Raw genomic sequence first — 15486 nt, 5'->3', positions numbered from 1 at the left:
AACAAGATAAACAATTATCATATGAACAAATAGATACAAATTAACCCAAAAAGTGCACTCGATGATCATATCGATGGTTCAACAGTAGCTTGGTTAAACAAAGTAAAATAATGACACAGATATATCTACATATAAAGGTAAAATACGTTTCAAAACACTTATTAACAGTAATCTTAATTGTATAATAACTATAAAGATTTTCTTTTAAGGATGTACTTTGGGAGGTTATGGAAATTGGTGTCAAATGTTCTTACTCCTTGGTATTTTTCTATTGATACAGGGTAAATTATTTACCCCATAACACCCATTTTTCTTTGTATAAAATACTTCAATAGCTCATAATTTAAGCAATTTCTTTTGTTTTGTTCTTTCGATTTGAGACCCAAATGATACCAATGCAAATGTAAGGTAAAAGTCCATGTCAGCCTTTTCCCGCTTTTTTAAAAACTCAAATATATAGAAAAGGAGGTCCATGACCTAACATTTTTTTTAGCTTATTTTGTTCCTTGACTGGTTCTCTTTCAAAATGTTGTATCAATTTTAATTTCTTGATTGTTTAAATTTCACCTAAGTACATCCGTAATACAAAATATTTCGTTCACAACATTTTACACAATTGCATAGTTTAAATTTTATATGATTGAATTTAATTTGAAATTAAAAAAACTGTAAGTACAAATAATTTTAACATGTTTGCTTCAATATATTGAGATCATTTATCTTAAACTTAAAAAAATGCATTTGTTTGCGTAATATTACACATACAAGTAATCCTTTATACAGATAATACAATTATGGACTACTATTTTTCTGGTTTATTAATGATTACATGATAGATAATTGTCTGTATATTGCATGTATTATGATAAACACACATAAATTAATATAGATAACAGATAACCACCCTTTAAAATACACGTCTAAAAATAAGGATTACTTAGTACATGTAGCAATTCAGTTATACGATATAATATAAATGCACATGACTTTATCGGCGAAAAGGTTAGGTCAAGGTTTACAATAAACAAACATTGATTATAGCATAAGCCACACAAAATGATGGTTGACAATTTATAATCAGTGCTGCAGTACTGTTATAATTTATAACAAACTTAGACGTTTTTGATTTTAAAGAACGTAATCTATGAATTACTGGTAAATTATTGAGCTAGGGATTTCGTTACAATTAATTACTTATAACATTCAAAAAATATTTCCATAGATCTAAAGATTTGGTTTTGAAGTTTGGTTGTACCTGCAGAACTGTTACACTTATTTCAAACGGGATAGCACATCCTCATTTTTACGGTAATGTTGTTAACCGTGCCCAAAGTTTAGAAACTATCCTGGTAAACTTATCGATCCTTTAAAAAAAACTTTTTCTAAAAGGTTACCAATTCATCACTGTAATAAGATCATTGATTATGTTTTTATTGGTATTAATATTGATTTTGTTATCAGTAAATAAAAGAAAACTAAGTATAACTTGTATGTTTTATACATATACACATTCGTGGATCTGCAATCTGTCGTAACCTGTATCTTTGCATTGCACAAGCTTTTTCTCTGAATGTTTATGACGTCTTTACACTAAATTCATTGGATGTTGGATGTGTACTAATTGATAATTTAGTCTTAGATGCATGATTTTTTTATTAGTTGTTAGTGGCATTGAATAAGCTGTAAGATAACTGCGAGTACTCTTAGTACAAGTACCCGGCCACGTCAACTTTTTTTTTTTTTTTCATCTGATGAGTTAAAACCTTTTTCAACTGATTTTTATAGTTCGTTCTTATGTTGTACTGTTATACCACTGCCTCTGGTTAAGAGGAGGATTGGGATCCTGCTAACATGTTGAACCCCGCCGAATTCTGTATGTATGTGTCTGTTACAAGTCAGGAACTGTAATTCAGTGGTTGTCCGTTTGTTTATGTGTTTTATATTTGTGTTCCGTTCATTTTTTGTACAAAATTAGGTCGTGTGTTTTCTAGTTTGAATTGTTTTACATTGTCATGTCTGGGCCTTATATGGCTGACTATGCGATATGGGCTTGGCTCATTCTTGAATGCAGTACGGTGACATATAGGTGTTAATTTCTGTGTCATTATATTTATATTTAAACAAATATTCAGTTAATAGTTTTTTGGAAATTATCAATAGGCTTATGTTCAAACTTCCCAATGCTCCTTTGACAGCATGCCTGTATCAGCAATTTTGATTACATATAAACGTTTCTTTCTATTTCAGAACCTCACCATGTGCATGGATTGTATGATTTAAGACCTAAATTCCATAAAAACTAAAATAGTAAAAGCAAGTTTTGTTTGTTTAAAACATCTTTTGTTTTATTCAACAATATATTGCATGGTGCTAAAAAAATGGTTGTTTTCGCATAATACATAAATCATTATTTTATTTATTATATTATCATTTTGTTTCTTTTTTAGATTACACAGTATAGTCTCTACGCTTTACTTTTAATCATATCCTCATTGGACAATTGCTGTATGTAAACTAAGCTTATATATGATATCTTTTTACAATACATCTACTGCAATTGCAAATGTTTCTTTGGTTGGATGACAATCGATCATGTTGATCTATTTTTCGGACTATCAATTAAAAATACTATAAATATGAATGTTTCACTTTATTATACTACAAATATAAATGTTTCTCTTAAAAACGTTTGTGTTTTCTTGCACTTATTTTGCTTATTCAGTAGGTTATGTGGTATAATAATAGCAATGGGTCAAACAGTCTACCCATAAACAATGTGATTTTTCTCTCCCAAAAACTGATCAACTGGTAATTTTAAATATATTTAAAAATAAAACAGTTAGTTGCGGTCTATGTCAAGAAATTAAAAACAAAATAATGACTTACTATTCAATGAGTCGCTTGTTTGAGAAAGACAAGCTGAAGGACACCTCCGGGTGCGGGAATTTCTCGCTACATTGAAGACCTGTTGGTGACCTTCTGCTGTTGTTTTTTCTGTGGTCGGGTTGTTGTCTCTTTGACACATTCCCCATTTCCATTCTCAGTTTTAACTTTGACATGAAAACTTCTATCCCTTATATATTGTAAAACAATTAATTAAAATCAAAGTTTTGTAGTTCAATAATGTAAAGATTTGTTTTCAAAGTGGAAGTTATTTTGTTTCTATATTTGTTTATAAAAATACAAATCAAATGTATTACCAGATTTGTTTTCATTTTTGTAAAAAAATTAATAGATATCACATATGCAATTAGGCGAATAACTCATATGTTGTCTTATAAATTAGCAAAGAGAACACAACAAAAGAGCACATAGTTTTATATTAACATTTACCAAGTTCATTTATGCAAAGAATTAGAACTTTTAAAGATATTAATTTGAGTACACAACTAGAAATCTTAGATACTAAAGCCCGGATATTAAAATCTGACAAAGCAAAACGAAAAACAAAATATATATATTTATCATATACTTAGACTAAATAACATATAATTTTTACTGTATGATAATAGCATTAAATTTACGTGATTTCCATATTTATCGAATTGGTGCTTAGCGGGCTGATATGAAAAGTTTATCACATACTTCGATTGTTATCACATGCCTTTCCGTAATGTTATCGCATGGCATTCCGGTGATACGCGGCATATTCCGGAAAATACACCTCAATGCAACGTTTTCAGTGAAAAACATCACAAAGTAGTGTACAAAACAATTATTTGGATACTGGAAAGTATATTGTGTAAAATATTGATAAAAAAAACAAATAAAAAACAAACAAATTATCAAATAAATGCATTTTTTAAAAGTTTCAAACACAATTTAGAAAGTTACTTTGAAAAAGTTGACTTTTCCTAACAGTATTCATTATGTACATATATATTGTTGATTTTTGTTTGTCAATTCGTCCATATTTAAATGTTTGTCTTCTCTGTTGAGGCATATGGCAGAAAGATTTCATGTCGAATGTACTAAATTTGGGGTCCGACGTCCGTGAACTTCTCACTCTTTGAACTTCTGTTTGGCAACTACGTAAAAGAATTGATATATGAATCTGTTATTTTTCTCCATTGTTGAAGCATATGATAAAAAGATCATAACATGTCATTTTTTTCATATCGCATGTATGTTCAGCCCTCTGTCAATACCAGCCTTCGAGCCATGCGGCTTTTGGGCTGACATTGAACCTTGGGCTGATAATACATGCGATATGAAAAATGCCATGTAATAATCTGATAATATAAGTCTACAAACCTTTTTTAGTGAAAGGGTGTATGTAATGTTGAAATGTAGTTGTATCGTCGCCTCTGACTTAAAGTAGCACAATACAAAGATTTTATAACTCCAACTCCTAAGTTTTAAAATACTGTAACTTTCCTAATAATGCTTGAACATTTATATTAGTGGTAGTTATGGATACCTCTTTCAAAGTAATGCAATGTAAGTATTATGCAACAATTATATAACCAATTATAATGTTAACTGTGTCTACAATATTTTTCACAAACTTTCCACTTTCAATTGAAATTAGCTTCTGCATAGGTATTCATAGAAGGTTGCAATTGATTTTATTATATGTTGTTTCTATGGCCATTATCTACAAAAGGTGTCTCCGATTTCAGATAGAATGTGTAGAACAAATTTCACACCTAATTAAACATTATCTTATTTTATGTGGTTAGGAATTTTACACTAATTGGAGATTTATGAGAGAATGAAATACCATAGGGACAATTTGAGACACCCTTTTGAAGCCCATGATGTGTTGATTAAGATTTCGTTAAAATTTTCTGTAGAGATGATACAACTAAATTCATATAATTGAACTGACCCAGATTTTGCCACTAATTACATAATAATTGCATAATAAAAATTTTGCATCCATTTAAAAGATTAATCTTTTATTTATCTATATATACCTCATTTATTTTTTGTATGCATTCATAAGACATTTACAGCATTGTAAAGGTCAGTGATTGGAAGCAAACAAATCTTTGTATTGTGCTACCTATAGTTACAGTCTTTAAAGCAGGGGACATATCATAATTTTATTATTTCAGCGTCCGAACCTAGAATAGATTTGCAAGCTACTACATTTATGAAAAATGGAGCTAAACTATTTCAATTCAAATGCTCGTCAAATTTTGCTTTCATGGGATGTACTGTTGAGATTATACTGAACAATAGAACTTATGATTATATAAGATATTATAATAATGCATGCGTCCACTTATACGGTAAATGTAATTACACGAACTGTGAATGTTCCACTGATTGTAAAGAGTTTACATGGTTCGTCACAGCAAAAGACAATTCAGTAAATACAACTTTTGGATGTAGATCTAGACTTAAAGCAGACGATATAATATATTCAGCAATAGTATTTGTTAAATATGACATAAAAAGTAGGTATGCTTGTTTCTTACTTTCTGGTGTAGCTTGACAGGCAAGTTGTCTGATATGAGAATTGATATCGGCTGTTCACATTGTGCATTACTGTTTGCTGTTCTATATTGAAATATGTCATTACAAATAGTTGAAGCTGTTCTGTGATGAAAAAAGGATTGGTCATAGATTTTACATGTCGATTTTATTTTACTTCCAACTTCTTGTTATATTTCCTCATATTTCTGTAAAATTTGAGCACTGTTATTTGGTTATAACGATTGATGAGAATGCGAAACCAATGAAGATAAAAAATAAACTTTTTAAATCGAGCAATAAAAACATTAGTTGTTTTCGACACCAAATATATGTTTTCATTATCCTACTTGCCTGATTTACTGGGTACAAAGTTTTGACAAAATAGCCATTTTGAAATGATTTATTATATTTTGTTGATGAATGCATGTTTGACTTAAGTTTGATTAATTTATCATTGTAGGTTTTACAATTTTCAACAAGACCTTAGATCCAATCAGGCTACAAGGTAAAATTTCGAAAACGTCAAGTAGACCAGACAATTCAGATATACCGTTGGGAACTCAAGGTATCAATTTTTATGATAGATAAACTGGCTTGTTGTTGAAGCAATTTATTCAATGTTCACAGTATATAAAAACAAATACCTCAGGAACTGAAAGTAAGTGGAAATATGTATATTTATGTCGTGCACATGTTATCATTTTGCGCAGGTTATTACTTAACACATTTGTGAACAAGTAGTTACTTGTATGGTGCCTAAATACAAGTTATTACCTGTACAAATAACTTGTACAATTGTTCTGAAGAAAAAATAAGAACTTGTACAACTCACTTTGAATTTTATTTGTTTCTTCTGTGTTTAATGTTTTATTCATAAATGCTTTTCTTTTGCTTTGTTAGTCTGGCATTTGTTTTTTGCATTGTGGTAGTAGTATTTTGATTTCCTCTTATTTATTAATTTGTTTGTTTAAATTTGCTTAGTAGATTTCAAGTGTATTTTAAAAACTCGTTTTGTGTTTGTTTCCTCCTTTTTCACACGTGTTTATTATAGTTGTTTTTTTTTTAAATCTTCAAAGGTTACAGACGAACGACAGACGCAAAGTAATAACATTAGTAAATTGTCACCTTGAACAAATTAAGCTTAACAATGTGTTGCCACATTAATACAGACTACTAGTGCAAAGTGACAAAGTTGTTAAAAGCAACACAAAAACAAAAACAAAAATGGAATTTTAATACCATTTATTTTGAAACGTAAATGATTACAAAAAGTTGCATTTATATTATCATATCATACACAAACCAAAGTAAAGTCTAGTAGATCAAGTAACCTATTTGTTTGCATAAGAAAACGAAACATGACATCTGGAATTACCTAATAAGTTCCATCTTCTGCATTTTCATTTGCCTGTCCGCATAAAGAAAGCAATTGTACTGTTTTTTGACATTTACCTCAGTTGTCTCTGGTATGACCAATATTGTCAAATCTTTTCTCTGAATCATTCACATTAATTTCAACTAATTAAACCAAGATTTTCCCTTATTTTGTATCCATTTTTTACAAACTTCAGCAATTCATCTTTTATAATGCTACAGTCCATCGGATCTCGGTCTACTATTTGCTCTGGTATTATAACATTGTCTCTAATTTCTAAATCTTTTTATCTTCCTTTGGAAGAATACAACATTTCATTAACCTATCTTTGTTGGCCTGACAGGGCTCTGTTTTCTTGCACGTAATATTTGGAAGTTTGTTTCTATGTCAACACCTTTTTCAGTGCTCGTACCAGTTTCATCATTTGTGTCAGTGTTTGTGTAAAATTAGTTTCGTGTGAATACTGACATATAAGACAAAATATTGGCACACCACAAGTTAATTATTTCATCATAACATATTTTTCAACACTGTTTTCCATCTTTACACATGTTACATTTAAGTCTTTAATACTAAACTAAATGGTTTTGCTCATGTATTTGTTTAGTTATTAGTACTCACATGTTTAAATCTATACCTTTAGGCTATTAAGTAATAAATTATTTGTATAAACGATTTGTTTGAACATCAGATAGGCCAGGGTAGAAATGTGATTTTGTACAAGTTATTATCGTTTATCAGTAAAAATTGTACTAGTAGTAATAACTTGTACAATTATATTTGTACAAGTTATAACCTGTATAAAATAGTAACATGTACATGACATATACATTTAAAAAAAAATAATCACTTAATTATAATCAATCAACCAAGAACCACTTTTGAACGAAACAAACAACAAAGCTTTTTTACTTACTTTATTACGTACGGAGCTACAAAAATACAGCTAACAATAAAAAACAAAATGAAATTTCAATAGGTTCACATATTTATTTTTTGCAGGATGGGTAATTGCAACTTTTACATTAGTTGGGTTGTTTGGAGTTTCTTTTATAACGAATATTATATTTGTCGTCCAGCGTGTACGACAGAGAAGACACAAAGGTAAGCTTACATGTATACACAAACATTTTATTTACATAATAAGGTGAGAAGATGTAGTGTTGTCAACCATCTTCTATTTTTTTTATTCATAAATTGGACTATGTAAAGTATTGTTGTAATTTTTTTCCCCATTTAGACTCACTCTTTCGATACGTACGATAACCATTGCAGTAATTCTTTGGCGTAATCCCCTATCAAACGAATCCTGATTTTTTTTATGGTCCACAGTTCCTGTCATTCATTCCTTTTTTAAACAAATGACCAATAATCTTTATCAGTTATATCAGTACAATTGTAGAGTAAGATGTTTTGTCTGACCAACTGTTTATATGGGTTGGATATGAGCAGATGTACAGATGGGTTGTGTCACTTACTCAACTAAACTAAATACATTAATCTCCAACGTTAAGAAATACTCTAGGTTAATAAATTTGGTGTAAAATTAGTAAACAACATAAATCTTACATGTTAACGTCATAAGTATCTTGCCTACATTTGTGTTTACTAATGAAATAAACATTACAGATTGTTTCAGTTATAACATACACATAAGACATCTTGTGGTTGATATACTGCCATGACCAAATCTGAAGAGGTCTGATAAAAAAAAAAGACAATTGAAAAGCTTGGCCTTTGTGATTTATATTTTTTTTTTACTAAAATCACATTTAGATTACATGTTTCTTTTCTATTATCAACCTTAGGAAAACAAATCTAGATGTCTGCATAATGCTACAATTTCCCGTAAACTATAGACAGTCTAGTCTAAATGGTGTCGGGCTTGTTTTAACTCATCGACAATGACTAATGATTGAAAATACTATCATATTTTTCTTAACAGACACACACGAATTAAAACTGCATATGAGTTATTCAAACAAAGGTAAGCGAATAATTTAGCTAACGTCTGTTAATACAATAATTTGAAAAGCCAATCGCGCTGGGGTTCTAATAATGTGTTTCTTTTTTTTTCTTTTTTATATATGTGGGGAAATTAATTGAAATTTACAAAAGTGCAATATAATAGTAATTTGGTTGAGGTACAGACAGTTCTGTTTAATTTAATTTGACCCATAGATGTTATCTGTGGACCAGTTTTTTTACCAAATAGTCATACAAATTGTGACGGAGTCCGATTTTCCACTTCACCACTAGAAATTCTTTAATTTACTAGCTTCTTTGCTTTTTCGAAAACGCAAGTATTAAATTTGCGTTCGTTGTTTGAATGTTGATATTTACAACTAAATAAATCATAAGTGGGATGTTAAAATTAAGTCGTCTCTTTCATTGTCTTTCTTTTTAATTTCCTTTTCTATATTACATTTATTTTTTTATATTTTAATCAAAGGATCTTTTTCCAATGACGTGGACACAAATGAAAAAAGTATGGATCCAGGTTAGTAGTCAGATAGTTGTGAATTGTATTGATCAATATTGAAAATTTATTATTTGTTGTGAATTCGTTCTTATTATTCTATTATCAAGAGTAAACGGCATGTATGTAAAAAAATTATTTACAAAATTTGTAAATCATACTTTTGAATATTTCGGTGCATGTTATCTTCATTGAGTTTTTTTTTATTATATAACATTATATTTCTCAAACACTGCTCCATGGATTTCTTTACATGACAATATCCCACGCAAATCAAAATTAACTTCTAAAAGATTTGAATAAAAATTACATGATTAAAATAGTGCTTACCAGTTTCTTCCTTTGTGTGAGTTTGAAATATGAATAATAAAATAATATTGTAATACTTTTGTAACTCGAACGTCCCAATTATGAATATCATATTAATATTGGAGGTTCCAGATTGATTCGGACTACAAGTTCATGTTATCGTCCATAATATCCATATTTTTGTTGCTCATAACTTGATATCGACGTTTGATTATTTCCAGAAAAAATTGTATTCCTTAATTATTTTGGTAGAAAATATATTCAGTCAGTGTTGCTTACATATTCTATTAATATTTACAGATAATAAACAGTCACAAACAAATACAGCAGCGCATAGATGTAATGATGAGGATCATGGAAATGAAAACAATACAGTAACACCATTTGACGAAATGTTACCAAATAATAACTTCTTTCATCTTAATTGATGCATTATGCCGTACATGCTCACAAAACAATCAGCATTAACAAATCAATCTGCAAATCAACTTATCATAGATACGCAGCAGCAAAAACATTGTTTCTATTTCGTAGTCTTGCCTCATCTTTAAATTTATAAAAAACAAGCTAATTTTTGTTATATTTTCCCCACAATATACGTTATTAGTACGTTCCCCTTTTTAAATTGTTATACGATGATGACTGATGTACCCATATTTTGACTATTAATTTATTGTGTCTGTTTAGTTAACGCATCAATGTAAATATAACGGAATTTGATGAGACTGTCATCAAAGTGAGAGGGTTAGCGCTATAAAATCAGGTTTAATCCACCATTTTCTACATTTGATAATGCCTGTACCAAGTCAGGAATATGACAGTTCTTGTCCATTCGTTTTTGATGCGTTTTGTTATTTGAAATTGCCATGTGATAATGTTCTTTCCAAAATGATTTTTCTCAAAGTTCAGTTTTTTGTGATTTTACTTTCAAAGATTTTTTCCTGCAAATCTTATCATTAAACGCAATATACATCCGTCTCCAGACTTTTGTTTGTGGGATTATGAAATGTCTCGCCGTCATGAGTCCACACGTGATGTAAAGGTTTTATGAGATTCTTATTGTTGAAAATTTGGTAAATTTCGAACATTTTCATGGCACCTATGTTTCTATCTATACCATTTTATATAACAAACACGTTTGTCCACACCAAGCTTATACTTACCTTCAATAATCTGAGTTATTAGGAGGAGGTATGATGAGGTACAGATGTTATACATATTTTCGTCATTTGAATGCATTTTGTATTTAGAAAGTCTTAAGAAATGTCTGATTTATTTAACGCAGCAAAAAATCGACAACATACAGTGCTCATTTTTTTTCTAAATAAATCAGTCCTTAAATGAATGCAAATTTTGTGCGAACCGTGCGGTACAAGGTCAGTTATATGACAGGCTAGGATTAAACTTGATTAAATTTTATTTCTCAATATATAAAAAAGAAGATGTGGTATGATTGCCAATGAGACAACTATCCACAAAAGACCAAAATGACACAGAAATTAACAACTATAGGTCACCGTACGGCCTTCAACAATGAGCAAAGCCCATACCGCATAGTCAGCTATAAAAGGCCCGGTTAGACAATGTAAAACAAATCAAACGAGAAAACTACGAGAAAATCAAGTACTCTCGATTTATCGGAATCATATTTGATATTTTGTTGATACTTTAGATTCTGATTTGAAAGCTTTCAATTTCTAGCTACAATTCTTATCATAATGGTTACAATAACAGTTTTAAATTCAGCGTTATTTGCATTTGCATCGAATACATGTATAAAAATGCTTATCATACTTTTTTTTTTATTGTTATACATTTTTTTCCCAAATGGAATAAATAGCTTCTTAAACATGCTAAAATAGAACCAGTACAGAGCCACTCAAAATAGATATAATCAAAAACAGACCAACAGTAAAAGTATTATATTAATCAGGACAAATAAAAACAACGCGTTTTTAAGATCGTAAATAACGTTAATATCCATATCCCATCCTTTAAGACCATTCGGTATTATTTTTGAAGTCGATATAAAAGTTTACCAAAAACGTTTTGGTACCTTCAATTGAACTTTTAGAGAAGAAACAAAACTTTTCCTGAAATACATCTACAAAGACACTGGTCACTATAGCATAAACAAGTGTGCAAACAAATCTGTCACATGAAAAAGCAAACGAAAGGCAATGATGATGAGAAGTTATTACTAGCCGATGCAAATTTGTTTCCACATCTTTATTACAAAACATAGTATAAGAGGGAGCAATACTACATCAATCCGAAACTAACCCAAAAGAATTTAAAGAAATAAATCAAATTTAAACATTAAGAACTGCTCTTTCCTAGATTTAGACATTTCGTTTTTACAGGGACAAATTCGTCCCTTATTGTTAATTTTATCTTTTGGGATTGTGATGCTTCTTTGGCACCATCTAACGGAGTTTGTATTTCGAAACTCGTTCGCTTTACCCGTGTCTGTTGTTATTTGATTTTAACAATCGTTATCTATGTATTACTGGTAAATTATTAATTCAGGGATTTCGTCACCACAAATTACGTAAAACCTTTTCTAAATTCTTCCATAGATATACATATTTGATTTATAATTTTGGTTGTAGAAAACATATTTCAAACGGGATAGCACATACTCATTTTTAAGTAAATGTTATTTACTCTGATCGAAAATTTTAAAACGATCCTGGTAAACGTATCCATCCTTTCAGTAAACTTATTCTAAAAGGTTACCAATTCAACACTGTAATTAGATCATTGAATATTGTTTTTATCGGTATACATATTGGTTTTGTTATTAGTAAATCGAACGCTAACTTAAGGTTATTGTAATATACATATACACATTCATGGATCTGTATGTTTGTTTTGCACAGGGTCATGTTTTGCTCTGACTGTTTATGGCGTCGTTAATCTAAATCCATTTGATGATAGACATGTACTGAATGATAATTTAGTCTTAATTAGATGCATGATTTTTTTCATTGGTTGTAAGTGGCTTCCCTGCAGGCACACAACATTGATTTGACATTGAATCAATGTTTATTTTCTATGTTGAATCAATGTTTCACCCACCACTTTTATTCCCCTTTAAAAGTGTCCTGTACCAAGTCAGGAAGATGGCCATTGTTATAATATTGTTCGTTTCTGTGTGTGTTGCATTTTAACGTTGAGTCGTTTGTGTTTTCTCTTATTTTTTAGATAAGACGTGGCACGGTACTTATCTATCCCAAATTCTTGTATTTGGTTTTGATGTTATATTTGTTATTCTCGTGGTGTTTTGTCTGTTGCTTGGTCCGTTTCTGTGTGTGTTGCGTTTCGGTGTTGTGTCGTTGTTCTCCTCTTATATTTAATGCGTTTCCCTCGGTTTTAGTTTGTTACCCCGATTTTGTTTTTTGTCCATGGATTTATGAGTTTTGAACAGCGGTATACTACTGTTGCCTTTATTTGAATTATTATTAGATTTTGCAAATTTGTATCAACGTTGAAAGTCTATTTTGAATCAACGTTGATGTTCAACTTTGAATCAATATAGAATAATTTTTGCTTCAACATTGTTTCAACCAATAACCTAATTTGAATTCAGATTGAATTCAGGGTTAATACAATATTCCACACAGAATCAAAATTGGGTAGTGGTTGTGTTTAACTGTGTTTCAACCTAAAACTTAAAATTCATTCATCCTGTATTTTCTGTGTCTTGCAGTCCATAATTTTATGCTGTAGCAATACTCAAGCTAGTGACTTCTCAAGGCACTCGACATGCTAAATGCCATAGCAACATTCTGCCGCAGGAAACTTCATGCAATTACTGCTCCATCCGACCCAAGTATAACAAATAATCTCCAAAAAATTGTTTAACTTTAAATAAAGTCATTGTCTAGTTATATTTGACATGGTGTGGGTTTTTGCTCATTTTTGAAGACTGTATGGTGACCTAAAGATGTATAAATTATAAATGTTTTTTTGGTTGATGGTTGTCTTGTTAACAATAGGTACACCAATTAAAAGTGGTTGGGTGCACAAAACTTTGAATACATGTAGATGCCATTCACTGTCAATTACCCGTAAAAGATTACTATTTTTAACAATAAAACTGAGTGATCACATTCGTTTGATGAGAGCATGGCTTGACCATGATGATGTCAACAACCCATCATCTGAATAACAAATATGTGTGTTAAGGGCTTTCTACGAACCATAATTTAACCACCGATATTTTTTTTAACATTCAGCGATATGCAAATAACAACACAACTTATCATCCAAGAGAATTATTGAAAAAATCAGCAAAAACAATATTTTCAGTATTGAACTATTATAGCTGGGGCCTTTTATATCTGACTATGCGGTATGGGCTTTGCTCATTGTTGAAGGTCGTACGGTGACCTATAATTGTTAATGTCTGTGTCATTTTGGTCTCTTTGTGAACAGTTGTCTCATTTGTAATCATACCACATCTTCTTTTTTATATTCCAATTTTCGAAAGCACACATTCCTTATAACACATTTCATTGCCAAATGTCTATTTGAAATGTCTGAATGATCAAAATATAAAACAAAGTTTGCTGTTCCTACCCCATGTATTCTAATGTCCAACCACTGATTATAGAGAAATTTTTAATACGATAAAATTAAAATAAATCTATTTATTAATAATAATAGTGAAAACTTCAACTTCTTTCTTCTCACACCTTGTCTTTTTGGAGCCCATTTTAGAAAGTTTGTAGTTTTGTCTAACACTTGTTGTTCAGTGATTCCATGTGATCTTGATGATGACATCTACAACATCAAAAGTTATAACATTGTTAAGTTTTATTCTGTTCAACACATTTAACTATTAATAATTTCATAATGATATTATTTTTAAGTATAAATCAAAAGCATAAAAACCTGTGAAAAATAAATGACAGTTAAATATCTCAACTAAGTCTCAACTACATTTCCTTTTATGTATACCAGAAGGTATAATCTGCAAGAAAATCATCCTAAATACTACATTTCAATTTGAACAAATAGAAGGTTTATCATCTATATCTTTTTCTGTATTATTTGTGCTGCTGCATAGATATCTGTCTAATTGACATATACAGGGGTGGTAAAGGGGGTTCTTAACCGGGAAACACGTAAAATTCAAATTGGGGTAAATGAAGCACGAGAAATAAAATCGTAAATATTAAGGAAAAAGTACTAGAATTCGAAGTAATTAGTCAGTTGTTTTTCAAGATCACACATTTATGATAATGTACATGAAGACCCTACAGTCACCTTTTCCCGTCTGCTAGTTGCATCCGATTCGGGAGAAAAAAAGTATTCATAACTTGATCGCAATAAATATCCTTGTAACACATAATTTAAAACAATCTCTAAACTGACTTCGAAATTAAGTCCCTCTTTTTATTATCTTGTATGTGGGACAAACATGAGAAACTAGGAGTACCAACACAAAAACACGGACAATGAATAAGGGGAAACAAAAATAACGTACATGTACCAAATACAAGAAAACGAGAAATAAAACATCAAAACATGTGAAATAAAAAGGCTAAAATCTCTTTACCACCCCATATACCCTTCATATATATTTACCTTGACAAAACTCCACTTCAATTTTGACAGTAAAATATCAAAGGTCCAACTTGGTATGTCACATAGGCATAGCTTCTGACCTTTCGATCCAAATTTTGTAAACAAGCCCCCCTCCTTTTTAGGAGATTTAGTGTAACTGAATTGATCATGTAAATAACGATTAAAATTTCTTTTTACTTTTGATTCAATTATATGATGATTTTAAATAGTAAATGATAAAAATTCATGAGATCTTGGGAGAAATCTTGGGAATGGTAACATGCTATAAAACACCCCCCTTTTCCTCGCGTAAAATTTCAATTTT

At 30.2% G+C, this 15486-nt stretch overlaps 1 protein-coding gene across 1 annotated transcript; it reads left to right on the top strand.

The window, feature by feature from the left end:
* The first annotated feature begins 38 nt into the window (after positions 1–38).
* LOC143059253 (uncharacterized) lies at positions 39–10066 on the top strand. Its single transcript, XM_076232729.1, has 8 exons — positions 39–137; positions 2448–2505; positions 5061–5405; positions 5885–5989; positions 7802–7903; positions 8745–8786; positions 9252–9299; positions 9888–10066. Exons 1-8 carry the CDS (start codon positions 111–113, stop codon positions 10013–10015), a joined length of 855 nt encoding a protein of 284 aa, XP_076088844.1. The 5' UTR covers positions 39–110; the 3' UTR covers positions 10016–10066.
* The last annotated feature ends 5420 nt before the right edge of the window (positions 10067–15486 follow it).

Source organism: Mytilus galloprovincialis, chromosome 14 (assembly GCF_965363235.1).
Source record: "Mytilus galloprovincialis chromosome 14, xbMytGall1.hap1.1, whole genome shotgun sequence".
Lineage (NCBI taxonomy): Eukaryota > Metazoa > Mollusca > Bivalvia > Mytilida > Mytilidae > Mytilus > Mytilus galloprovincialis.
The sequence above is the reverse complement of the archived record's forward strand: the minus strand, read 5'-3'. Positions and strand labels throughout refer to the sequence as shown.

Bases quoted from the DNA above. Each gene is read 5' to 3' on its own strand.
- LOC143059253 (XM_076232729.1), top strand. From the start codon at position 111: ATGACACAGATATATCTACATATAAAG. The intron at 138-2,447 runs GTAAAATACGTT...TTTCTTTTTTAG, and splicing joins AGATATATCTACATATAAAG to ATTACACAGTATAGTCTCTA. The intron at 9,300-9,887 runs GTTAGTAGTCAG...TAATATTTACAG, and splicing joins TGAAAAAAGTATGGATCCAG to ATAATAAACAGTCACAAACA.